Source organism: Callorhinus ursinus, unplaced genomic scaffold (assembly GCF_003265705.2).
Source record: "Callorhinus ursinus isolate GAN/ISIS: 27379988/994484 unplaced genomic scaffold, GSC_fseal_2.0 scaffold10, whole genome shotgun sequence".
NCBI classification, from domain to species: domain Eukaryota; kingdom Metazoa; phylum Chordata; class Mammalia; order Carnivora; family Otariidae; genus Callorhinus; species Callorhinus ursinus.
The window spans coordinates 14,740,633-14,767,237 of record NW_027397072.1 but is presented as its reverse complement, the minus strand read 5'-3'; the positions used below and the strand labels follow the sequence as shown (position 1 = coordinate 14,767,237).

The 26,605-nt window shown below is 39.7% G+C and overlaps 1 protein-coding gene across 1 annotated transcript; it reads left to right on the top strand.

Moving 5' to 3' along the window:
• Positions 1–2,997: 2,997 nt before the first annotated feature.
• RDH14 (retinol dehydrogenase 14) lies at positions 2,998–7,932 on the top strand. The gene is made up of 2 exons (XM_025867785.2): positions 2,998–3,484; positions 6,833–7,932. The coding sequence occupies exons 1-2, from the start codon at positions 3,092–3,094 to the stop codon at positions 7,448–7,450; spliced, it is 1,011 nt and encodes a 336-aa protein (XP_025723570.1). The 5' UTR covers positions 2,998–3,091; the 3' UTR covers positions 7,451–7,932.
• The last annotated feature ends 18,673 nt before the right edge of the window (positions 7,933–26,605 follow it).

The following is a 26,605-nucleotide window of genomic DNA, read 5'->3' as shown; positions in this document are numbered from 1 at the left end:
GCCACTTCTTGTGGATCTCTAGGGTAATTACACAGGTATTTCAGAAGACTGGACCAGAACTTAGTTCATTTGGGAAGGTTTCCTCTTGTTTCTCTTGAAAACATTTTGAACCCTCAAGTTACCTTCAAGCTACATCTCTGTGAGCTGCCAGTGCTGTTGAACACAACTCACCTACCCTTGTGTGTAAGTCATACTAATGACTCTTTAGGATAAGTTTATAACTAGAATGCTTGAATGCTGAAAGGGCTAAAGCCTAGTTAGTTTTATAAAGCATTGCTCATTTTTGGATGTTAGTAGATAGAATGAATTGTTACCCATCATCATTGCAGAATATTGGTCTTCAAAGAAGGAAAGAGAAGGGTTAAACACACTCTTGAAAATTAGAGCTTTTTATTGTTGCCTCTGTGACCAGCCTTTTAATCAATGCAAAATTAGAAGGTCACTCCATCTGCAAAAGTATACCAATCTGACACTGCTCATTCAGAAATAAATCAGCAGGTTATTCATATAGGGCACTTTCTATCTAAGATGAGCTCTAGACAGAAGCTCCTGGGAAAGCTTCTTCGAAGCTTACCTGGTGGGTGCATTGCCTGTGCGCCACAGAACTTCATATTTGAAGTCTCTGGCTCTGGGCCTGGCAGGTAGGTCCAATGATTACATGGAAAAAAATGCCTTGGCTACCACTTCAAAATGTAACATGAAGTGTAGTATCCTAGCCTTTCACTGTTACCATTCTTTTATTTTTGTTTTGTTTTCGAGAAACATTGACTGTTTTTTAACCATAATCTACTGCATAATAGTCACAGTGAGCTGGTTATTTTCATGCCACCTCATTTTCTTACAAACCAAATGTTTGCAACAGAATAGTATTATTACCTCATTTTTTAATCAATGAAGAACTTAAGATTCACAAAGAAAAAGTAGCTTGTCCAATAATGTGCAGCTAATAAATGGTAGAACTAAGATTCAAAATCAGGTCTTACTTCAAAAGCTATAATCTATTTTCTCTGTGTTATATAGCCTTCCACATCAAGTTGTTCTTATTAATTCCATGGCCATAGGACCCATCCTGAAAAGATTAGTCATTCCATCATTCTGTGATTAAACTACACAGCAGTTACATAGCAGATCTGGGGATTTCCCTCCTCCTTCCCTCTTCATGCCCTCTCTCGTTCCTTCTACCCCCACCTCTCTCTCTAGTGCATGCATATATACATACTCCACCCCAGCTCTAGTTAAAGAAGACTGCTGCTGATACATAGCTTTTGCTCTGCTTCTTAATTTGATGTAAGCTAGTCCAAAATGTATCAGTCATGACACTCACTGAGTACCTACTGTTTTCTATGCATTCTCCAGTATGAAGACCACAAAGAAACTCAGACATAATCCCATCCTTTAGGGAATTTAAAACCTCAAACAATCCGTAGAGTAAGTCAAGCACGCAAACTGATATAGTCAACACTAGAGGGCTGTTTGTTCTCAGTGCCAAGAAGCGAGGGTCACACAGGAAGTTGAGGCAGAGATCTGCATGGGCTGGAGGTGATCAGACAACAGAACTGAGGTGAACTTTGAACGATGGGAAAAATACAGATAGATTGAAAAAGAAAGAGGAAGCAGATGCACTCCGGGATCAGTGAGTTTGAGAGGCAGCTTCAAATTACAGAAAGGGTGGAATAAAGGTCCATCCCTGGTGATTTCTGCTCTGGTGCCTTGTGGAATCCCCCAGGACAGTGCTCCTTCCCACCTGTGAGCTCCATCTCCAGCACTCACATGAAACCTTCTTCTGGCATTCTAATCCTCTTCTATTTGTAATGTGACTGTTCACTGCATGTTACATCCTTCCCAAACGTACAGGAGTGGAGGAGAGTTTATCAAAATAATCTAGGGAGTTTATTTCAAACTATACAGGTTGTGTGTCTCTTCTCTTGCCTGAAGATTCTAGAATGGGGGCTGTGGCCGGGGAGGTCTCTGTCTCTGTACCAGACAATAAGCACCTCGAGGGCAGAAATGGTGTCCTATTTCTCTGTGACTCTCACAGGGCATGGGGCCTCGCACATATCTGATGGGTGAGTAGATGAATGAATGAGGACTTGAGAAGACCTTGGTCTAAAAACTATGAAGTTTGCCACTTGAAGATGGGTCCCTGTGGCAATAAGCCCTGACATTTTTCAATCACTTTATAGTGCACAAAGCACTTTCCCTTCCATGATTAATTTAATCGTCTCCTGGAGGAGGTGTGGAAGCACTTGTGAATAGGCCTACTCAGAAGTCTGTGTCTAGACTAAGTCCAGGCTTTCCCACTACATCTCTACCAGTATCAAATAAGACCACTGGAGGATGACTTTTGCTATAGAGATCAATGCCATAATGGTTTTCAGTTCTCAGGCTGTAGTCCACGAACCAGCAGCGTCGGAATCACCTGGGAACTTTTTAGAAATGCAAAGTCTCAGGTCCCATCTGGAACCTATTGAACTCTAAACTCTGGTACTGGGACCCTTCAATTTTGGGGACGGGGTCGGGGGGAGAGGGTTGTGCTGTTTTTACGAGCTCTGCAGGGGATTCTGATACTAAGCTAACATCTGAGAACAACTGGTCCATTCTGTTTAGGACTGGTTCACGTTGCTAAGTTCTTCGCCTCATCATAATAAAAAAGAGCTCTTCCTCACACTCCAGAGGGTAGGAACCACTCATTCTCCTGAGGGTGAAAGGAAACTGCACTGAGGGTAACAAGTCCCAGGGATCCTTATCGGAAAACACACTAAGCAAGCCCTGATATGTGGGATTTGTAAATTCAAAATATTCATAAGGCATCCCCACCGGGTCGACCACCACCAACCACTCTGGGGCCTGTGCTCACCCTCCATGGGCCGGCTCCACCGAGTCACCGCGACTCCGGGCGCTGTACTGCCCTAACCAATCCGATGCCCTCGGAAGGAAAACTACAAGTCCCAGCATGCCCCACGCCTCCCCGTCAGGCGGCAACAGGCCCCGCCCCAGAGTTCTTCCCGTGCAGGTGGCAGCCTAGGCACCGGGCGTGCGGCGACTCCGGAAGTCCCGCGCGGGGGCCGGTGGGCCCTCGGCCCCGGCGGCCATGGCCATAGCTACAGTAGCGGCGCTCCTGGCCGCACTGGGTGGGGCCCTGTGGCTGGCGGCCCGGCGGTTCGTGGGGCCCAGTGTCCAGCGGCTGCACGGAGGGGGCAAGTCGGGCCTCATGCACGGGAAAACCGTGCTGATCACTGGGGCGAACAGCGGCCTGGGCCGCGCCACGGCAGCCGAGCTGCTGCGCCTGGGGGCAAGGGTGATCATGGGCTGCCGCGACCGCGACCGCGCCGAGGAGGCGGCGGGTCAGCTCCGCCGCGAGCTCTGCCAGGCCGGGGGCCCCGAGCCGGGCTCTGACGCCGGCGAGGCAGGCGAGCTCGTCGTCAAGGAGTTGGACCTCGCCTCGCTGCGCTCGGTGCGCGCCTTCTGTCAGGAGATGCTCCAGGTGTGGGGCTCCGGGAACCAGCTGGAGATCCGGGACGGGCGCGGGCCTCGGCGGCTGGCGAGGAGGGGCCGGGGGCTGAGCGGGGGAGGGGGGGCCGGGGGGGGCAGGGGGTGGTACCGCCCAGAGTCCGGGGGGTGTGACCTTGGGAAAGACCGAGCCTAAGAGTCAAAACCGTCGAATGGTATGAGGACTTGGGAGTGCAGGCTGGGGAAATTGGTGGGAAAGGCCTCTGTTTTCCAAAGATGCTTAGAAAACAATGGCCCCTGGAGGAAAATTAGCCAGTTTCTGAATATTTCCTTTTGTTATGTGAGGATGGCCCAGGGGGCATCCGCCAGATCTTCGGATTGTTTGTTTCTGTGTCTGAAGTCCCTGCACCAAGTCATCTTCCAGAGCCTGGGAGCCAGAGACCTTGAAGCATTTTTTTACCCCCTCTGCTGGGGTAGGAAGTTTAGCTCTCTGACACCAGTAGATTCATTAGCACCAGCTCCTTAAACAGTCTCTGGCCTGATTTCTAAATAGATTGGAGCTAGGAATCCCAGTAGCCATGTGCTCTAAACGGGTACAGAAATAAATATAATACTTAGTATTTATTGAAGGTTTCCTATGTGCCAGGAGCTATTCCAAGAATTTCAGATACTCAAAAAAAAATTTTTAATGAAATTAAAGGGGCTTTGGCTATTATTGTCATTGAATCCTCAGTAACCCTGATAGGTTTTTTTTTTTTTTTTTAAGATTGTATTTATTTATTTGACAGAGAGAGAGACAGCAAGAGAGGGAACACAAGCAGGGGGAGTGGGAGAGGGAGAAACAGGCCTCCCACTGAGCAGAGAGCCTGATGCAGGGTTCATCCCAGGACCCTGGGATCATGACCTGAGCCAAGGCAGTCAATGACTGAGCCACCCAGGCGCCCCTGGGCATTATTATCCCCATTTTACAAAGTTAGGAAACAAAGGCATAGGTAAGCCAAATAATTTGCCCAGGATTTGTCCAAAGCCCTTTCTTTCTATACCCCTGCTGCCTGCCTATGAGGTGTAGGAATCTTTGTTTAGATGATAAATATTCCACTGAGGTGGATGTCCTCTGTTGAAATTGAGGTAGAAGAGTTTCCTGCAGAAGTGACTTGCAAAAGGGCATATAGAAGAGTGAAATTTAAAAATCGCTGGTGTGAGAAAGGTGCCCATATGAAATGGAGTCTCTTGAGTCTACAGCTTAGGTTCCCAAACTTTCTAATTTTTTCATGATGCCAGTAGGCCAAAGGAAGTATCTATCGGTTTATTAAGCAATTAGGTCCAAACAACCTAATAAGTATTTATGTCCTAACAACTTAGTAGCTGTTTGAGAAAATAATATACATAATTGAAAGAAAAAAGATACTCCATTCTTCAATAATCATAATTACTAATGGGAAATGTGCACCTGTTGTTTAGTGCATCACCTTCTCAGTCTTTGGAATCAGATTGAAAATGTCCACCCCCGTGTCTTGTTCTAAGTTGATATTTAACATAGTACTTGCATTTTACGAAAAACTCAGCTTTACAAAGATAGGACACCATTGAAAGGAATTTAGCACAATTTAATGTTGAAGGTGTGAACTCTGTGAGGCTCTGGGGCACCTTGATGCACAGTTTGGAAACTTGCAGATACAGAGAGGTTTTCTGTTTGTCTCTTTGTCTTAATGGCTAGTATTTCATTATCAGGTAAAACAGGTTAAGAAATAAGAAATAATACTAGTGTATAAAAGATTTTGAAGCATTAAAAGTGGGTCTTCCTGTTGTTCATTAAAAATGTAGTAGATGAGTCCGGGTATACTTCTCATTTCAGACACTTAAGGCATTTTATTACTTTGGCCACTTGAGACAGAACCAATTAAAAGTTAAGGAGATAAACTTTACTAAGTTTCTTTCTGGCTCTGAAGTCCAGTGACTATAAGCAGATTTTTTTTTAAATGGAAGTATAAATTTCCCACAGGTTGGTATTCATGGTATTTATGTCATTTATCTCCTAGAATTTAAAAAATAGTGAATGATAAAGTCTTAAAATAACACAAACCCAGCAAAGAATGATGGCTCGGAAATGATTAATACAGGAAACTCTTCCAAAGGATTAGTGAAAAAAGAACACTCCTTTCTTTCCCCCACGGGTGAACTTTTGCCTTCTTTTTGAAGTTGACTGTTGGAAAAGCCAAAGGTGCTTAGACAGACAGAATGATAAATAGTTAATCCTCTGGCAGGTAGGCTGTGATAACAGTTGTGAAATTTAACACATTTTTCTTTTTACTTACACTTGGCAAAAGGGCCAGTGAAATTTGAAATTTGACCTCAAATTAATTTAATCATAGGTCATCACTGTGTCTTTACACCTGGAACATGTTGTACATTTCTTTTTCTCTGCCCATCAAAAGAGACAGAGAGGAGCCCGGAAAGAGCTAGGGAAAACCAACTTACATGAATTAAGGAACGAAAAGACTTCCTTTTGAGGACAGTCTAAATTTTAGCATTTAACTCTGGAGAAATGCAAGAGGGTACAAAGTGTAAAATTCTGACTATAATAGATCCCCTAAGCTGGGGGTCCTTCAGAGTTTGAAAGAGGTAGATTTTATATAGGGAAAAAAAGAATGGAATTCTAAATTTATAGTAGAGGTTAAAGGTGTTTGTTGGTCCTAACTCCTCTCTAAATGTCCTTTGCTGTTACTGTGAGACTTAGTATTTATGATTCATTGCTTTGTTTCTGCTATTTTTTATTACCTAATCAATTTTTTTCTTAACGTTTCTTTGATTTAGTCATGATGTTCTCTCCAGTTTTAATTGGCATCCCTGACCCTTTCTATTGCGTGCTCCATCCCCATGGTACCATTTACCCTTAGAAAAGTACAGAATGAAGCAGTACTAGTTTGCCCCTGGTGTTGATAATAGCAGCTCTGGGAATAAATCATGCTGACCTGCCTTCTGCCATATTTCCACTTCCTAGCTCACATCGACTCTTTAGCTATGATGTGAAACTCCCAGTTAGAAAAGCAAGCTAGCTTACTAACTAAAAACAGGGGCATTGGTGTCAGAAGATTTCATCTTCCAGTTTTTGTTTGCCACCCAAGAGCCCTGTGATACTGCACAAATCACCTCACTTGGGTGCTTAGTTTGCTCACAGCGTTGGTGAGGGTAGATGAGAGAGCATGTGAAAAGCACAAGGCCAGTCCTCCATTAAACATGCAAGTCTTTCCACTCCCCACCCCCCAATTGTTGAAAACCCACAGAGGCACTTTATGGAATTTTAGTAATTTGTAAGAACTTTTAAAAATTTCATTGTAGGCCTGTATTCATAATTGCCCCATTCTCTTTTTAACATTTAAAGGAAGAACCTAGACTGGATGTCTTAATCAACAACGCAGGGATCTTCCAATGCCCTTATATGAAGACCGAAGATGGGTTTGAGATGCAGTTTGGAGTTAACCATCTGGGGCACTTCCTACTCACCAATCTTCTCCTTGGACTCCTCAAAAGTTCAGCTCCCAGCAGGATTGTGGTAGTTTCTTCCAAACTTTATAAATATGGAGACATCAACTTTGAAGACTTGAACAGTGAACAGAGCTATAATAAAAGCTTTTGTTATAGTCGGAGCAAACTGGCTAACATTCTTTTTACCAGAGAACTAGCCCGCCGCTTAGAAGGTACAAACGTGACTGTCAATGTATTACACCCTGGTATTGTGCGGACTAATCTTGGCAGGCACATACACATTCCACTGTTGGTCAAACCACTTTTCAATTTGGTGTCATGGGCTTTTTTCAAAACCCCAGTAGAAGGGGCCCAGACTTCAGTTTATTTAGCCTCTTCACCTGAGGTAGAAGGTGTGTCAGGAAAGTACTTTGGAGATTGTAAAGAGGTAGAACTTTTGCCCAAAGCTATGGATGAGTCTGTTGCAAGAAAACTCTGGGATATCAGTGAAGTAATGGTTGGCATATTAAAATAGGAACAAGGAGTGAAAGAGCTATTTATAACACTGGCTGCCAGTTCTATCTGTAATCAGAAATGGTGTGGCTTGAGTACTTGCTACTCGAAAACAGTTTTGGTTTTACACTAATACTGCTGAGAGGTACATACAGATATTTTACACTAATACTGCTGAGAGGTACATACAGATATTTCGAAGTTACTCAAAAGTTATTTTTTGGAGAACATAAAATTTCAGAACAGATGTCTTAAATATATAATAAGCATAATGAATAGTAAAATGAGCAGTATAATTATATACTTTAGAAATTATAATTGAGCAAGCATGGATTACAAATATTAAAGAATCCAGTGACTTAAACACCTTGAGAAGTTTTTCAAATATCTTTTGAGTTTCATGGCCAAAATATTAATTATTTTTATTGCAGTGCCGGTTTTTGTGTGAAAATAACATGCCTGTTGTATGCACAGTTCTTGGAATAAATTTAATGATGCAAATTCTTAATTGTGTATTTTTTTTACAAGTTTCACTGAAATGAGTCCTTTATCATCTTATTAACCTCCACTGATCTTGGTATGCCCACTGTCCTTTCTTCCCACATATCTTGCATGCTGCAGTAAGAAGTAATATTTCTAAAACCTAAATCTGTGTCATGGTGTCATGTGCCTGCTTAAAAATATGTGGTGGCTTCCAATTGCCCATAACAGTGGGTTTCCGGCCTTTTTTTGTTAAGCTGCAGAACTCATTCTTCAAAAGAAGTCTCAAATACAGAATCTAGATGGGTGAAACAGGTCATAACAATATTGCAGGGGTAAAGTCTCCCTATAAATATGTTCCTTTTGCCAGTTCCTGAAAGGACTTTGCAGAATATGGTAATTTACAAACCACTTTCATTTAAAGTTTTATAAACTCCTTAATATATATATGAGACTGTCCATGAGCTGGCAACAGGCTTACCTTGTCCTCTTAGTGCTGTCCAGTAGAACTCTGCAATGATAAAAATAATTGTGTCCACACTGTCCTATATGGTACACTTCAGACTTGTGGTTATTGAGTACTTGAAATATGACAACTGAATTTCTAATCTTATTTAATGTTAATTTAAATTTAAATAGGCACATGTGCCTAGTGACTACTGTCTTAGCACATCTCTATTCGTTGCACTGTATAACCCTGTCCTCAGTATAGACCATACTTGTCTCTTGGCCTTTCCTTATATTCTTTGAATCCCTATAGGCGGAACCAGTCCTTTTTCTACTTTGTTTTAATTGAGCTTAGCAGCTTTACTAATTATTAAAAATCCAGTTGGGTAATTAGAATAAAAATTCTCCAAGGAAAGATTTTATTCTTTTATTATATTCTTATTAGTTTTCCTTCCCCAAGTATCAAGAATCGTACCTGACACACAGTAAACATTGAATAATGATGTTTGAATGAATAAATAATGAATCTGGTGTGCACATAAAAATAATAGTCTGAATAGGTATATTTTAGGTATCTGTTAAAGCATCAAAAATAATTAGTAATTCTTTGTCTTAACCACCTATTATTGGAAAAAGGAATTATGACAGTAAAGGATAGACAGTACTGCACTGAATTTAATGGCCATTTTGGTCAGGAGTAATCCTCGATTGGTTATTGCTTTTAAGACTTTTTATATTACCTGGTTATCAGTTCTTTTTGAGAATGGCAGGATCTTGGCAGATCATACAGAAGATCTGTTTTCCGTTAAGAGCATTGGGTTGTGAATATGAGAAACATTTAGTGTTTGTACTATCACAGGTGTGACTTTGCAGGTGTAGTGGGTATATCTGCATCATGTTCTTTGAAATGTATTTTTAAAAAATAATCCTACAAAGAGACTTGCTGAACTTAGAAATATGGGCAGGAAATACACCAGAATGCAACTTGGAAAAATGGAAGCTAATAAATCTGTCCTACACCTCGACTTCATTAAAAAGAGTGCTTAAAAAAAAAAAAATGCTTTTTTTTTTCTTTTTTATTCAGTTAATACCATCTTTTCTGGCTACATTTTGATACCTGATGCTTTTCAGGGGAGTTGGGCTTTTGTAAGAGTTGAGCCTTTCAGAGTTCTTGTTTGTGGCACCATAATAAAATAAGATATATTAATTTATGATGGAAAACTAGAAGCTCATCTGGAAACACCAAGTATTTAGGTAAAATGAACTGCCATTTGGAAGATGTCCTTCCCACCTGTGTTAGGTGGAATCGAGGACTAATAGCTATAGTGTGACTAGTTGGATTTTGAAGATTATTAAAACTTTCTGTTCTGCTGACTTTTGTTACATTGATACTTATTCTCACCCTTAGCAAAATATTCATAGAAGGATAAAATGTGCCAGGTAATGGACTCATTGAGCTGGAAACCCATTTTCATGTTGGTTTCTGGCTTCATCTTTGGAAATGTTGACTTCTATTTCAAGCAACTTGTTCTGAAAAGAAGTGAGATTATAACTCTTCTATCTCAACTCTACCCAGTAGAGTAACAATTTTTTTAGGAGGTTCCCAGTAGCATTTATCTGGGATGGGGATCTCAGGGCGTAAACACACCACCACTTTGGGTTTGATTAACAGCTCCACCACTCAGTTCTCCCTGACACATGGGCAAGATACTTCACCACCCCTCAGCTTCTGTTTTCTTGGCTTTGTCACTGAGATAATCCTTTAAAGGATTGCCCAGTGAATAAATTAGCAGAGTATATAAAGCATTTAGCAAAGTGCCTGGCACATGATGGGCACTCATCCCTTTCCCCTTCCCCAGTGCACCTGATCATTACTATTAATAGTAACAGCAATTAGTAACAGTAATGTTCACAAGAGTACATATGATGGAAACAAAACTAAACCAAGGGTCAGCAAACTTTTTATGAAAGTCCAGACTGTAAATATTTAAAGTTACTAGGCCATATACAATCTGTTATATGTTCTTTTTTTTTTCTTTTACAACCTTCAAAAATGTAAAAACCATTCTTAGCTCATGCAAGCCATACCATTATACTGATGCAACAGTCTAATGGACTTTTTTTTGTCTTTCAGGCACTGCATGGTAGCAGTTCTTGTGTGTACTGTAATTCAAGTTTCTTAATTTGGCTCCTGTTGTTTCTCCATACCATTTCTAATCTTGTATGACTATTTGTTTGCAGACCCAGGAAGTCTAGAGAATGTATTTTTTAAATCTCTCTTTTCAGCTATCGATTCTGGTATGAGGAAATCATAGTTATCCGCCTTCATCTCTCTCCCCTCACAAACCTGCTGGGCCTGGCCTGAGATCTGAGAGAATCTCTATTTGAATATTTAATTGATTCCAAATGTCCTAAGGAAGGCTGAAGAGAGAACATGTTACTAATCACCCTTCAGGAGCTTGGCCCCCACAGACAGCTTCAGATGTTTCTTTCACAAAGCTTATCTGGACAATAGGGAGTTAAATTAGTTACAGGTTAACATGGAGGAAGGTAGTTTATGCCTAAAGGAAAGTTAGGTGGAATGCTCCTTTTTATGCAGACAGTAAGGAAGAGTTTTTGCGAAATTAGATGTTTAACCCAAGTACAGAGAATCACCTTTAACAAACCATTGCCTAACGGACTTACTACAATAATTCCTTTTTTTTTTTTTTTTTTTTGGAAAACGTACTGACACCCCATCGCATGCAAATGCTCTAAGCTGGTAGGCTACCCTCCAGCACACCCTAGGCACCGTCAGTCTCACCTGTTGCGTCATATATTTAGGAAGAGAGTTGTGCAGCTTTCAGTTATTCACTTAACAAATATTCATTGAATGCCTATTATGTGCCAGGCATTATTCTAGGCTTTGGGGACGCAGGAGGCAACAAGGAAAACCCAACCAAACCTGTGTGTGTGTTAGCTGTGCTTGTTATTAACCATCATACAAGTTATTCATCATAATACAAACCAATGAAATACGAGTACAAAGAAAAAGAATTTCTGTGAAAAGTAAGCTGAGTGCTTTCTAAAAACTAAACGAAGGCAAATCACTAGAAACACTATTGAATAAAGTTTCATAACAACCGTCAAATACTAAAAATAGATACAGCAAAAATCTAAAAGGTGTCTATTTAGTGCTTTACAAGTGACTTTAAACTTTGACTCCATTTTAAAGATACAAAACCGGGAAATAATAGACTATACTGCTTAAGTGAGTATAATGCAAGAAGATGGAATTCCAAGTGAACTCATATTCAAAAAAAAAAAAAAAAAAAACAGAGAAAAGCCCTTAGCCTTGCATCAGAAGATAGGCAAATGAATGAATGTGCCATATGTTTCAAGTTCAGATAATAAATCCCGGGTGCATATGATTCATCTTTATGATTTCCTTCTTTAATCAACTTGTTCACGTAACCAACCAATTCTAAATAAGAGGGCTAATACCATATAAAATAGAGCTATCACTGACATCAGAAAAGTTTCAGTTTGGAGGAATTGACAATAAATGTGCTCTGCATAGTGAGTCATATTTTCCCAAAGGCTCCTCATCTAAATTTGAGATATACATATTTTTAGTGCCCCAATATACCTAATTGATTATTGGATTTAACTGTTTTTGCAGCCTAAGATTTATTTTCATCATCAACCCCGTGTTTGTTTCTCTTCTTCATTTAAAGCTCCTACTAATGGTGTTAAATAGGTAAGTTCCTGAATATTTAAGTGATTTTTTTTTTCAGTATGTCATTTTACCTTTAGAAGTTGCCATGTTACATATGACATATGACAACCTGGTCTGTCCTCAGTTGCAAGTTTTAAAGTCTCTTCAAAAAACAACAACAAAAAAGAAGATGCTGACTTCCTTTATAAATTCTGACTTAAAAAAATACTTGTACCTTTTTTTTTTCTTCAAGGGGGTATACCCCATAGTCTAGATAGTTATCCAGTTATTAGCAGGATGGTTTTAAATCCTAATGGTAACTTTTCTGCTACTATAAGAGAGGTGAGATGAATGAGTAAATATGAGTTTAAGTTGTAAATATACTCAAAAGATCATTATCTGTACAGACCTACATATAGTGTTGGCATTTTAGGAATATCTTTAAATTGTACACATGGTTTGAGGAAATGCTGAGCACAGAGAAATACATAATCATTATTAGTTTGTGAAAAAAGCAAAGCAAGTTTCTGCCACCAACCCATGAAAGCACAGGAAATGGCTTCATGTAGTAGGTGTTGGAGTCTGAGCATTCTGTTGACAGAAGCGGGTTCTACCCAGGGGTTTTGTGTTAATGTAATCAAACACTTCAGAGCTGCAGCCTAGCAAGCTCAAGTCCACCCACCTCAGAGTTTATCTTTAGCTCATCTGGAAGAGTTTATTTTAAACACTGAACATTGTTTGCTGCTGTTGAAATGAAAGTGAGAGAGTTACAAGCTTTCTTCCACTGCCATCTGGCAGATTTACTGATGGATCGGGTTCTTTAATCCATGTAGCCCCGTGTGTGGGAGCTATTGTCTTTGTGTTGATCATGCAGCTGGCTTGGCTGAACTTTAAAAAGCTCACACAAAGCTATCAAGAGCCATCCTATAGATAAATGAAGTTGGGGGTGTTGCAAAAGTCAATGGAGCCTTTTGCAGGAGGGCGGAGAAGGCTTGGAGGTATACTTTTCATTCTCCTCTGAACATATACTTTAAAATCTATAGCTCTCTTTGTGACCCGTAAAAGAGGAAGAAAACCATATCGGAATATTTTAAAAGAAATAATTGAAGCTACAAAGAAGTGACTATAGCTAAATTAGAAAAGTATGCAGCAGAGTAGAATGGAAAGGAACAGCAGATTTAGGGGGGTCTATAACTCATTACAGTAAATGTGGGATCGCGAGGAGTCAAATGAGTGTACTCTTCAGTGGGGATTTGTCCTGTTTTTGTTTTTGTTTTTGCACTACATGTCATATTGGGACAGTCAAAAATACACACATCACGTACCTAATCCTTAGCTATAGGCTTTTGGGGGTATGGAACGATGTAGGATCTCACTCAGTACATTACATTGAGTATAATTCATGACTAGTTCCAGTGCATAATTCTTACCATAACCGCAAATGCATACACATGCATTAAGAGATTGCATGTGGGCTATGTGCAAAGGAGGATACCTTCAATATACCCTATATTAAGTTTATAAGAGCACAAGAAGACATAGGAAATATCTTGGATATGTTCGATTGGCGTTCAGTTTTCTTTCCTAACAATGAAAACAAGGAACTACATGGCACACATTCTGGATGGAAACCAGTCTCCTACAAATAGGTGCCCTAGCATGAGATTTGGAAGGGAGGATTAAAAGGAGGCCTTCTCTCTACTGTTTTTGGCTATCTTCTGGTAGTCCTGGAAACAGAGTTGCTTCTTTTATTCAGTTTTGGTTTTCTTGTTTCGTTTTGTGTTTTGATGATAAGAGGCAATTGAGGTAGACCCTGTAGTTCTGTGTCCTCTCGCTTCTCCCTGGGTGTTGAGAGGAGGTTACAGTGGTAGCAGCATCCTGATTCTGGTTTCCCGATCCCAGAATCAGAGCGGTGTCTCCTAACTAAGCGTTTCTGTCAGCATCCTCCAGGTCCCCACCTTCCTGACCACGGCAGAAGGAGCAGCTTCCTCTTACAGGTCAGCTCTGTAGTACTTCAGCGTTCGTTCTTCTTACTATAACCTAACCCACTCTTTCAGCCCTTCTCATGATTTTGTAGTTGGGTACAAACTTTGTTGTAGGTTGGAGTCTGAGCAAAATCACATGATTTCGTAGTTGTAGGTAACTACAACTTTACCATATTCTATCCCTTTCTCCTTAAAATATCTGGGAGGATTCTGTTTCCTATTTAAGAAACAACAACAACAACAAAACAGATTAATAGGATGACTGACCAGAGAGAAGAAGCATAACGTTTCAAATAAAAACCACCTTGCCAATGAGCAAGCAATGGCAGAGACAGAAGATACAAAGAAATTGAGCATTACAGCTTGAAAGGGTGGAGGCTGAGGAAGGAGAGGCCAGCCATAATGGTATTTCTTTGGTGAAATCACTAACCTACAACGCTTGGGCCCTAGCTTAGCAGCTTCACATATTTGAACTCATCAAAATGTCAGTTGACAATGTGAAACTACCAAAGGAACTGGAAACCTACCAAAGAAATTTGGGTAGCACACAGTATCCCAGTGAGGAGATCCATGTGGGGAACCAAATTATAGCCAGAAATTTGATTAGCTTTATAGGGTCAGAGAGAGGAAGTTCATTCTGTCGGAGGTTGAACGTTTGGTGACATTAGCAGTGATACCCGTATTAGGTGAATTCATAAGCAAGTGCTTTATGTGCTGGATGATCATGGTTCTTGAAGTGGGCCTTGTAAGGATGTGTTCTGTTGTTGCCGACTATGCCACCTTCTAAGCGACGTTTTCTTTTTTTAAATATGTGTTTATCACCTAAATATTGCTGCTAGTCTGCCTCAGGAAACATTTCTCCACTATTATACCCCACAGAGAAGTAAAAGGGGCCAAGTGAATTAGCCACACTCAGAGACACAGGTAGGGGTAAAGGAATATATTATTCATAGTTGGAAAGGCTGACATGTGAGAGAGTATCTGTGAATCTTTCCTAATATGAAATTTCTGGTGAACAGATTAATTTATCACAGCTGTTTTCCATTTAGGAAAAATGTAATAAATACTAGGCTTCCTTCAGCAGGCAATTTGATTAAGATTGTAGAATGACGTGTGATGGATAATCCTGTATAAGTGTTTTGGGCAGTGTGAATGGATTAGAAAGACATTCATAACTGAAACCCTGGCTACCCTAGGAATATTTATTTCTATTTATCTGCTGCAAATCAAGTCAGAGAATTAAAGGTAAGAGGGGACTCAAAGGCTAGATGTGAGTTTTTAAGAAGCAGACTATAGTGCATTGAAGGCAAGAACATGTTTGAACATTTTCTGCTTCCTGCTAACATCTGGCACGGGGCTATAATATATCAGTTACTCACAAGATATTAGATTGATTATTTAATTGGTTATTTAATGACCAAAAACTAAGGTGTCTACCATCCTATTGATGGCCAGGTGAGATGGAGCCTATTTAACTGGACTGACAGATAGTCTCTTCCTACACCTTGGAGAATAAGCTCAACCTTCACAGGGAGCAGAGGGCTCTTTTAGCTTGTGACAGAAATGCTGGATTATCCTGTACACTCTTACTCAAAACATGGAATGATACATATGAAAGAGCCTTGAGTAAGTGTGCCATCATTTTTGACAGCTATAGTCAATAGTAATTGGGACTTCATAGGAAGGAAAATAGAATGTCAAACAAAGAAAGCTCACAGGCTAGGGGCACCTGGGTGGCTCAGTTGGTTAAGCCACTGCCTTTGGCTCAGGTCATGATCCTGGAGTCCCTGGATCGAGTTCCGCATCGGACTCCCTGCTCGGCAGGGAGTCTGCTTCTCCCTCTGACCCTCCCCCCATCTCATGTGCTTTCTCTCTCTCTCATTCTCTCTCTCTCAAATAAATAAATAAAAATCTTTAAAAGAAATAAAAAAATAATAAAAAATAATAAGAAAAAGAAAGCTCACAGTCTAAAAATATTTAATCCTCCCACAGATTCCCCTAGAAACATCTATATAGTTCATTCGAATTATTGACTAGTGCCTTACAGTTCTTTCTGCAGATTCCTCTGGATTCCAGTAAATAGTCTGCCTTCAGTTGATGAGAGAGGATTTGCCAAAACTAACACAATTAATTCTGCTACAAACAGTTTGTATTTACTGTGGCTCATAATTAATTTTCAAATAAGTATATGTGCATGAAAAAAAAATAAAGAGGGCTTATTTTCTTTTTAAAATAATGTCACCATTCTTGCAAATCCCTAAGATCATCAATTCATAGGACAAAATAGGAGATGTGATTAAACTCACTAGAGAAAGTTCTTTCTAGAATAATTATTATTTATGTGAGATATTTCACATATATTATCTCTAATCCTTGTAACAACACTGTGAGGGAATCTTAGTCCTAATTTGCAGATAAGGGAAGAGAGTTTCAGAAAGTCTAAGTGATTTGCCTCGAAACTGATAGGCCCAGGCTTTGAACCAAAATTTTTCAGATTTTAGAAGCTTTGGCTCCTTCCTACCAGTGTACACTTCTTTTAGTGAACTAAAATAAGGTCCATAGAAAAACTTAAAATTGTCTCTAAAACCAAAATAATAGTAGATATTTCATTTTCATATTTATAATTATTGTTTTTCTCAGTCTGTTCCTTTAATATATTCATTTTCTAGAGTAGATAATATTTTAAATATGGTTACTTCTGCCTGATGGGTCAAGAATGTGTTAATTTTTTTTCATTGACTACTATATTTAGTTTCTCTGTCAACACGAGTTAATTGAAAAGGTTTCTGCATAATATCCCTAAGTGTAAATTATTTATCAGGGTGGTTAAAAAAAACAGTGCCCCATCCAGAGTGTTGGTTTCCTGCCAAAGGGATATATATCATCTTTCATGGGTTTGCTGAAATTGCACAAACAATCAAATGTCTGAGTTAAATCATAATGCAATGATCAAAAGAGCTGTATTACTGTACTTTATAGTAAATGCATCCATTTCTTTTGAAATAAAGCAGTTTTAACTCTCCAACATCTGCTGAAAATTCAGAGATTATACACACCCAATTAGTGAAAATCCTCTAAAGAGTTCAAACACTTAGAATAGTTTTCCCACTTTGCAATTGATAACACATTTGATATATCAATATTATTTCATGTAAAATTTTCTGAATAAAGTAAGAGGTGACAAGGAAAATACTTTTTGTGTTTCATTTTCAAAAAGATTATTTGAGGGAACTTTGGCTTCTGGAAATGACAGTGTAGGTTACTTAGACGAATACTTAAGGGCAAATGACAATTCTGGATAAAAATAGAAAAAATATGCAAACAAGGTGGTGAGAAATTTTAGATCAAAATCAGGCAAACATGAAGTAAGAATCCTAGAAGTTAAGAGAGAAGGCAAAATTACCTTTGCCCAGAGGATATTTGTCTCCTTAGCAGAATCAATGATGAATGTGAAGTTTTGTTATGCTTGTCCAGAACCTGAAGGAGGATAAAAGTGAAAGTGTGCACAAAATCTGGGATTCGGTACACACTCACACAAATTCACATTAAGCTGGGATTCGGAAGGACTCCACACTCATGGTAAGTAGGAGCAAGAACTAACGTTGAATTATTCTCCCACCTGTCCCATGGAACAGGGGAGTTGTTTTCCCACTGAGCGGAAGAGGGAGCATATAAAAGAAGAGAAAACCCATCACTGGAAGGAAGGCTAAGCCCTAGTCCCCAGGCAGAAGTTCACATTGATTTCACCAGAGCAATCCAAGGTAAGCTCAAACCATCAATTTGGCCTAAAGTCATTTAGGATTGGCAGTGCCCTAGATGACCAGCAGAAGGGACCTTCATAAAAGGGCTGGGACAATCTCCATAATTAATTTTTTTTCAAAGTCGATAAGTAGCTAAGGTACACGCACCCGTACCATGAGTAAGAATAAGCAGCACTGATCCAAGAATTTCAGATATGGGAATTATCAGACATAGATGATGTAATAACTATGTTTACTGTGCTCAGAAAAATAAAAATGAGCTTGAAAGTTTCATCAGAGAAACTACAAAAGTGACAACTTTTAGAACTATGTAACACTTCTAGAAATGAATTTATTGGTATATTTTTTGAGGAGAGGGAGAGGGGAGAGAGAATCTCAAGCAGGCTCCACGCTCTGAACAGAGCCTAATGTGAGAACCCGACCTGATCCAAAACAGAGTCAGATGCTTAATCGACTGAGCCATCCAGGCGCCCCTAAAAATATATTATTTTCTATCAACCACATTTCTTGATCTTTCCCCTAAAATGTCCATCCTTATGTCTCCCTTTGCAGTTTCCTGCATTATTTCTTCTTATCTGTCTCTTTAGTTTATTACTTCTCTCTTCTGCTATGTTCAATCAGCAGCACATCCACTTTCTGAATTTTTCATTTGTTAGAATTTTGTTATAAATTATATTTGTTATAACTTGCACACACCCATGCTCGCTCTCTCAAAAAAAATATATTTTTATTGGAGTTACAGAAAGAACACAAAGAGAGATAGGGACAGAGGCAAACTTTGAAGAGATGGTGACAGAGAATTTTCCAGAACTGATGAAAAACAATACTCCACAACTTCAACAAGCCTAACTCTAAAAGGAGTACTACAAAGGCACACACTGAAAACTTAGGTCCACACAACAAACTGCACAACAGATATTTAGAGCAGCCTTACTCCTGAGTGCCAAAACTTTGAAGCAATCAAGATGTACTTCAGTAGGTAAATGGTCAAGTAAACTGTGGTACATCCAAACAATGTAATGTTACTGAGCACTAAAAAGAAATGAGATCTCAAGCCACAGGAAGACACAGAGGGACCTTCAGTGGATATTGTTAAGTGAAAGACGTCAATCTGGAAAGGCCACATCCGAAATATATACCCATGTGAAAGATATGTAATGGACTGAATGCAACTAACTGCCAACCTAGAATTCCACACTCAAAGTATAGATCCAGAAGGGTTGTAAAATAAAAACGTGAACAAACATAAACATACCAAAATGGAGAGGACCACCACAGCTGAACCCCATAGAGGACATTCTAAACAATTCACTTCAGGCACAAGGAAAGTAATTCCAGATGAAAGTCCTGAGGAGATAAGACCAAAGAAAATATTAAGTATAAAATGGATAATTATATTAGAAAATAAGAATTCTAGGAACATTTATTGTATAAAGATAATAACTTGAAAGATAGGCTTAATATACCTGATAAGATTTAAGCAGAAATCAGGAATGCGTGAGCTGAGTTAAAGTGTACTAAAGGTTTTCCATTATCCAGGAGTAAGATTAAAAAGACAAGATTGGTATTAAAGGATGCATGGTGCACTACAGAATAATCACTGAAATACTTTTTAAAAGTCATAATCTCCAAACTAATACAGCAGGGGACACACACACACACACACACACACACACACACACACACACACACCCCAGAATAAAAATCATCTTTCTAGGAGCGCCTGGCTGGCTCAGTTAGAAGAGCATCCAAAAGACTCTTGATCTCAGGGTTGTGAGTTTGAACCCCATGTTGCATGTAGAGATTACTTAAATAAATAAAAAGTTAAATCTGAAAAACAAACGAGGGTTCTAGAGGGGAGGGGGGTGGGAGGATGGGTTAGCCTGGTGATGGGTATTAAAGAGGGCACGTTCTGTGTGCAGCATTGGTGGTATAGTGGTGAGCATAGCTGCCTTCCAAAAAGGGCACGTTCTGCATGGAGCACTGGGTGTTATACGCAAATAATGAATCATGGAACACTACATCAAAAACTAATGATGTAATGTATGGTGATTAACATAATGTAATAAAAAATATTGAAAATAAAAAAAATAATCTTTTAAAAAGAAGATTAGAAATAAGAAAAAGAGTAGAAAACGTGAGACAAATATAGGACACAAAATAATATAGTAGATTTAACCCAAAATGTATAGTTATAATAAATGTAAGTGATCAAATACTCTTGTAACAAAAACAAAGATTTTTAGACTGTTTTTTTAATGTAGTTATGCACTGTTTCAAGAGATACATCTTAAATGTAACTATAAAGATATTGAAAGCAAAAGAAAGTAAAAAGATGCATCAAAAATAAAAAAGGGTCACCAAATGAAAACTGACATAACTCTAATGTAAAACTTAACCCCCAAAAAATCATTATAGGTAAAGAAGGTCACTTCATAATGATAAAGGTTTTAATTCACCAGGAAGATATGACAGTTTTTTCAAACATTGCATGAACCTAATTGTATGAAAATTCAAAATTATAGAGCCTCAAAATATACAAAGCAAAAAGCAGAAAAGCATACCTACTGTCATAGTGCTTTTCTTTTTTTTAACACATATCACTCAGTAGTTGATACAGAAAGCTGACCAAATGTCAGTGGCCTGCAGGAGATTTGAACAATAATTTGATTAACAAAGTTAATTTAATGGACAGCTACAAAACACTGCACTCAACAGTTGAATAATGCATGAACTTTCAAGCATATGCAGAAGAATTTCAAAGTGCTTTTATATTGGGGTATAAAGCAAGTTTTGATATATCTCATGAATTTGAGATCATATAGAATGTATTCACCAGGGGCGCCTGCGTGGCTCAGTTGTTAAGCATCTGCCTTCGGCTCAGGTCATGATACCGGGGTCCTGGGATCGAGCCCCATATCCGGCTCCCTGCTCAGTGGGAGGCCTGCTTCTCCCTCTCCCACTCCCTCTGCTTGTGTTCCCTCTCTCACTGTGTCTCTGTCAAATAAATAAAATCTTAAAAAAAAAGAATGTATTCCCCAATCACAATGCAGTTAAAATAAACATCAGGAACTAAATAATAATCAGAAATTCTCTTACATTTCAAAATTAAGAAATATACTTCTAAATTATCAATGGATCAAATGAGAAATCAATATAGAAATTTTTAAATATTTTGAAAAAATGATAATGAAATTATAGCCTTGAATGAATATATTAAATATATTAAAAATAGAGAATAGTTAAAAATAGACAAAAATAGAGAATAATTGGGAATCAATGCATTCATTTCTAGAGGCTAAAGAAAGTACAGCAAATATTAGCTCAAGGAAAGTGAAAAAAATTAAACATAAGAGCAGATAGTGAATGAAATAGAAAATAAATTTATAATAGAGAAAATCAACAATGCTGGATCTTCGAAAAGATTCATGAAACTGGCCTACCTTTTGTAGAGAAGACACAAATAAACAAAAAAATGTCACTTAGAGCCCTTCAAGTGCTCACAGAATCTTCAAGATCTTTCCTACTTTCACTAATTATGTCTGTGAGGCTCTTCCAAGTTCCGCCTGTTATCTAGTCCCCAAAACCACATGACCTTTATATGTAGTTATTTATTTTATGCCATTCCACTTCTAGGTACCAAAATTTCTTCTGCTTCTCCATTGCTGTGAAACAAAATGCTCTAGAACTTAGTTACTTAAAATAATAGAAACCACGCATTTTGCTCATGATTTGGCAATTTGAAACTGGGCTCTGCGTGGGGGGCTCATCCCCTTTCCTCTTGGCATTAGCTGGGACCCGAGCTGGTTTGGGGGTATGCAGTACATGTAGGTGCAGAGGGCCTCATGCTCATAAGAGGGCCCATGGTTGGGTTTAAATGCTCTGTAGTCTCTTTCTTCAACTTCTTAATAATTTTATCTTTGAATTTGTGTTTTATAAGTGAAATCTGATGGGACAATGAAGCGTATGGGAAAGGCTTTGGAGCCTAAGGCTGCATGTAGCTTAGCCTCTGCCACCTCCCAGCATCCTGAGGAGAGTTACTAGCTGCCCGGCTGTTGCCTCCAGCAGGTACCCACCTGAACCAACCCTATTCTCGCAGGGTGCCCAGGTACCTTTGGGGGTCTGCACTCACTTGGCATTTTCCCTGTGCCAAAGGACACATGATATTAAATAGCAAACAACAACAACAACAGTAAAAATCCATAACAGGTCAACCAAGATGCCTTAAGTAGAAGAAAAAAAGGTTTTCTCCTACTTTAAGAACATGGTCTCTGAATTTTCAGTTGCACCAGGCCCTACAAATTATGTAGCCGGACCAAACTGGGCAACATGTCTGAAATGGAAGATCCACCTCCAAGAGAATTCATTCACATGGCTGGTTAGTTGGCGCTGGCTGCTCAGCCAGGACTGTTGGGTGGGGGGCGTGGTTCCTCTCCTTGTGCACCTCTCCATTTGATGGCTTGGACTGCTAATAACATGGCATCTGGGTTTCAAGTGGCAGCTGCTCTTTCCTAAGGCCTGGGCCTGGAAATCTGCATAATATAGCATTGCTTTTGTCAGATCCTATTAGTTACACTAATGATAGATCCCATCAGACTTGAGGGGAAAGAGCATAAAACCCACCTTTCAGACGGAAGAGCTTCAAATCGTTTGTTCGTCTGTGATTTGCTATACACATATGTGAGTGGTAAAACAATACAGCAAACTAAGGAACTGAGCATCTCAGAAGGCAGGATAGTGAATAACTATAGGAGGGAGTGGGAATGTTGTGATCCAGGTGTCTGGGGTGCTGGGAATGTTCTGTCTCTTGAGTGGTTTGGTAGAGGCACTTTAAACTATTTGCATATGTGTTATGCTTTTTGTTTGTTTGTTTTTGGTATATATGTTATTTTTTAAGTAAAAAGTAAAAAGGAAAGTAATTGAATTTAGAGCTAAGGTGATAGCTTTAATATTAAAACCATTGCTAAGTCACATTTGTATCCTAGAAATGCATCTTTTTCCTAAAGTAATTGTAAATGAAATAAAACCTCATCATTTAGGCTTAATTAATTGAGATTTGGAAATAGCCTGTTTGAAGATGAAATGAGTTGCCTTCACATTCTCTGAGGACAAAGCGTATCAAGCAAATGAACATGCAATGCAGGGTTTCACCTGGTCAAGAGAAATTGTTTCCAAACATGTAAATAATTGACATATCTAATGATCATCATATTTCATTTAAGGTTTGTCTTCTATGGACATGTATATATTTGAAACAGAATTTGTAGTTTATAAATAATGATCCATATTAGCCCTTCTGACAAATCTGAATCATTTTTCCATGATAATCTACTACCCTGCCTAGAGTAACTTAAATTATAGTATTCTGAAAATTAAAACTCAGATTATTTTTATTTATAGATATATCAGAATGATTGCAAGTATTACAGACAATGTCTCTAAAATTTATAATCCATCTATGTTAACATTCCCTAATTTCTGACTATCCCCAAATACAATTTTATATGTCTTTTGCACATCACAAGAAAGTTTCCCCGGGAAGCAGATTCTGAAGTAGAGATATTCATGCAAGTGGCTTATTGTAGAGTGCTTATTTCATATAAAGAGATAAGGAAAACAAGGTTGGGTATTGGAAGAAGTTTGAGAACTTACTTGGATATGGACTGCATTTCATCAATATTCTTAAAAAATTGTTCGAAATCTTTTTTGAAAAGGAAGAAATAAATCAACATAAATCTCAGAATACTAACACATTTGAGATTAAATTGTCAAGTAGTGGATATTCATTTATTTGTTGGTGTTTGTTGAATGAATGAACAAAATGAGTGCTGAAAGCAAACAACTTATAACCTCAATCATATGCTCATTGGGCTTAAGCTCATTATCTCTGTATTCAGTTGTAAATTTAAATATATATATAGGATATATATAGGGGTATATATATTTATATATATAGGGATATATATAGGATATATATATTTATATAGATATAGGGATATAAACAAAATACTAAAAATATTACTCTTAAGATTGTACCAAAACAGGTCCAATTAAGGATTTTGTCACTTATAATTATCTGGGATCAGCTATTTCTTATAATACATCTATATTGATTGTTCAGCCTAAATATAGCTGACTTTCATACACCTCCAAGAAACATATCATGTACGGAAATAGCCACGTGATTTAACCTTTGTCTTTTGATCTTCACAAGACTTTGTGAGGCCAGTATCATTAGCCCCTTCTAGGGATGAAGAAACCGAGTCTCGGAGGTATGCAGTGGCAGCTAATGAACAGTCTCAGGCTTCCCTTACCTGCCACCGTCCTTCAGCCTCACACACATTTAGGCCTTTCCTTCAGCAGATCCACGAATCTCTGTCAATGTGATCCAATAAATCTTAAGATGAGACTTACCTGTTTCTGGGTTAGTTTTACTTTTTTAAAAAGGCTCTGAAAGACCCAGTGGAATGATTATGATGTCCCAGGAGATCGTCAAGAACTGTAAATTAAACTAGGAAAGGTGGGTGGCTACTCCTGAATCCCATCCATCGATGCATGAATCCCAGTTGCCAGGGGAAAAAAAAAAATCTTGTCTGGGAGAAAAAGGCTCTGGCCTCTTCTGAATAGTGGGAAACCTTTTGCAACTGATCACCATCATCTTAAAGGGCTTCCAGAACGGCATAATACCCCAGAATTAAATAAATTACACGTGTGGTTATGAGCAAGTTAAGTACTTATTTATCCACATCATTAGTCATCGAAATTCTTGTAGGGAGTAACAGCCAGCCCCACAGGTCAGCCACTTCATGTTTCCTCAACACTTCCACTGTTTTTTAAACACCCGCTCCTTGATTTATGGCCGTACTGTGGCCTCAGCCTGGGCCTAATAACACAGTACGTACCACCCCTGATCAGAGTGACACACACATTCCCTCGCACCCATGTAAGTCATCCCATATGTGGGCCCTCGCCTTTTATTCTGCTATCTGGAAGTTCATGCAAACAGGTGACCGGCCTTGCAAGCCAAGGACCTTCACTTCAGCATGAAGACTTTCAGCAAACGATACTTACTCCTTGGCTAACGTCAGCCACTCAGTATTCTTGAAGCTTTTTTGGCTGCTGGCTTCTTTTCCTCCAAAGGGACCACTCACTCCTGCTGGGTATGCTTCCCCTTGTTTTCACCCTCCACAGGCAGGGGATTGTTTTTCACTTCCTTCATAAAATCACTAGCCGTGTGATGAACCCCAGATCACATGCCACCTCGACAGGAAGTCCTTCCCACCCCCACATCCTTTCGGGCCCTGAACACACTACTGTTAAGTCACGTCTGTCTCTAGGTCAGGCCCATGTGCATCTCTATGCCTGGCATGTATTAGGCATCCAGAAAAATTCTACTGTTTCTGAGTATCTATTATGTTCCAGCTACTGTGCTGGGTGCTGGCAATACATTGATGAATAAGACCAATTTTTGCCCGTGAAGATACTCCCAGTCTAGCAGGTATAGATAAATACATGCTTACAAAGGAGCTAAATTCTAAGTGATTGGATCTGTGATAAAGAGCTCCTAGGACGACCAACAGCAGCAAGTGGGAAAGCTTTGGTTAAGCATGTGGTTTTGTGTCGGCCTGGGAAGCGTGGGTTACTCAGGGAAGAAGGGACAGAAGATCACAGCAGTGGGAAAAGCACAGGCTGAGGCACAGGGACTTGGCCGTGGTGTGGCAGGAGGGTGGACACTAAGAAAGACATGGGAGAGACAGATGAGGCAAGGGTCATGAATGTGTGAAGGGCAAGTGAGGGGGACGGAAAGGCAACCCAGGCCTCTACCGTGGGACATCACTGGAGTCTTCTTAGCCGATCAGTGGCCCAGCTAGCTCTGTGTTTCAGATAGACTGTGATCACAAGGTCAAAGTAATTAAAGTGGGGGGCGTGGGGCAGACAGACCAGTTACGAGGTTGAAGCTCTGAGTCCAAGCCAGAGCTGGTTAGAAGTGGTAGCTACTCTGGAAGGAGAATTGGCAGCTCGGGGAGATGTGGATGTTGGAAGAGAGCAAGAGAGTGGAGGCGGGGAAGACTTTAAATGGCATAAAATAATTAATCTGACTCTTGAGCACTCAAACACAAGTATCCCGACAGCACTGCCCTCTCCTGAAACGGGCCGAAGGAACTCTGATTACCTCACGTAGAATCCTCTCTCTGGTAGACTTCAGTGAAGTCACGAGGTTCTTCTCAGACCCACCAGAGGAGAGACCAGGGGGTGGCCATTGCCCACGAATGAAGGGTCTGTTTGCCCTGGGGAGGTACAACGTTTTCCACTCACTCACTCATTCTTTCATTCCATTGTTCATCAAACGTTTACACAGCAGCTTTGAACTTTATAAATAAAGTTCACAGAGCATGTCTCATTAAGAGGGTGACATTTACATGATCCAAGTCCTGGGATCTAGCCCCTCCTCGGGCTTCCCGCTCAGCAGGGAGTCTGCTTGTCTCTCTGCCCCTCCCTCCGCTTGTGCTCTCTCCCTCCTCCTCCCTCTCAAATAAATAAATAAAATCTTTAAAAAAAATCCTCTTTTTTCTCAGGCCTAGGTCTCTAGCCTCAGTGAGCTAACTGTTCCCCAAGAGCTGGGCCAGCACCTGCAGAGGGCCTGGTCTGAGGCATAGGGAGGTGGCCGGGGGTGGCGGAGGTGAGGGGTGATAATGGGCGACCCCACTCAATGACAACTGGCTGTTAGGGTCACCTCAAGCCTAGAGGACCTGAAGTGAGTGTCTTCCTGCCTTTTGATGCCTCATCACCTTGGAATGTGGAAGCTG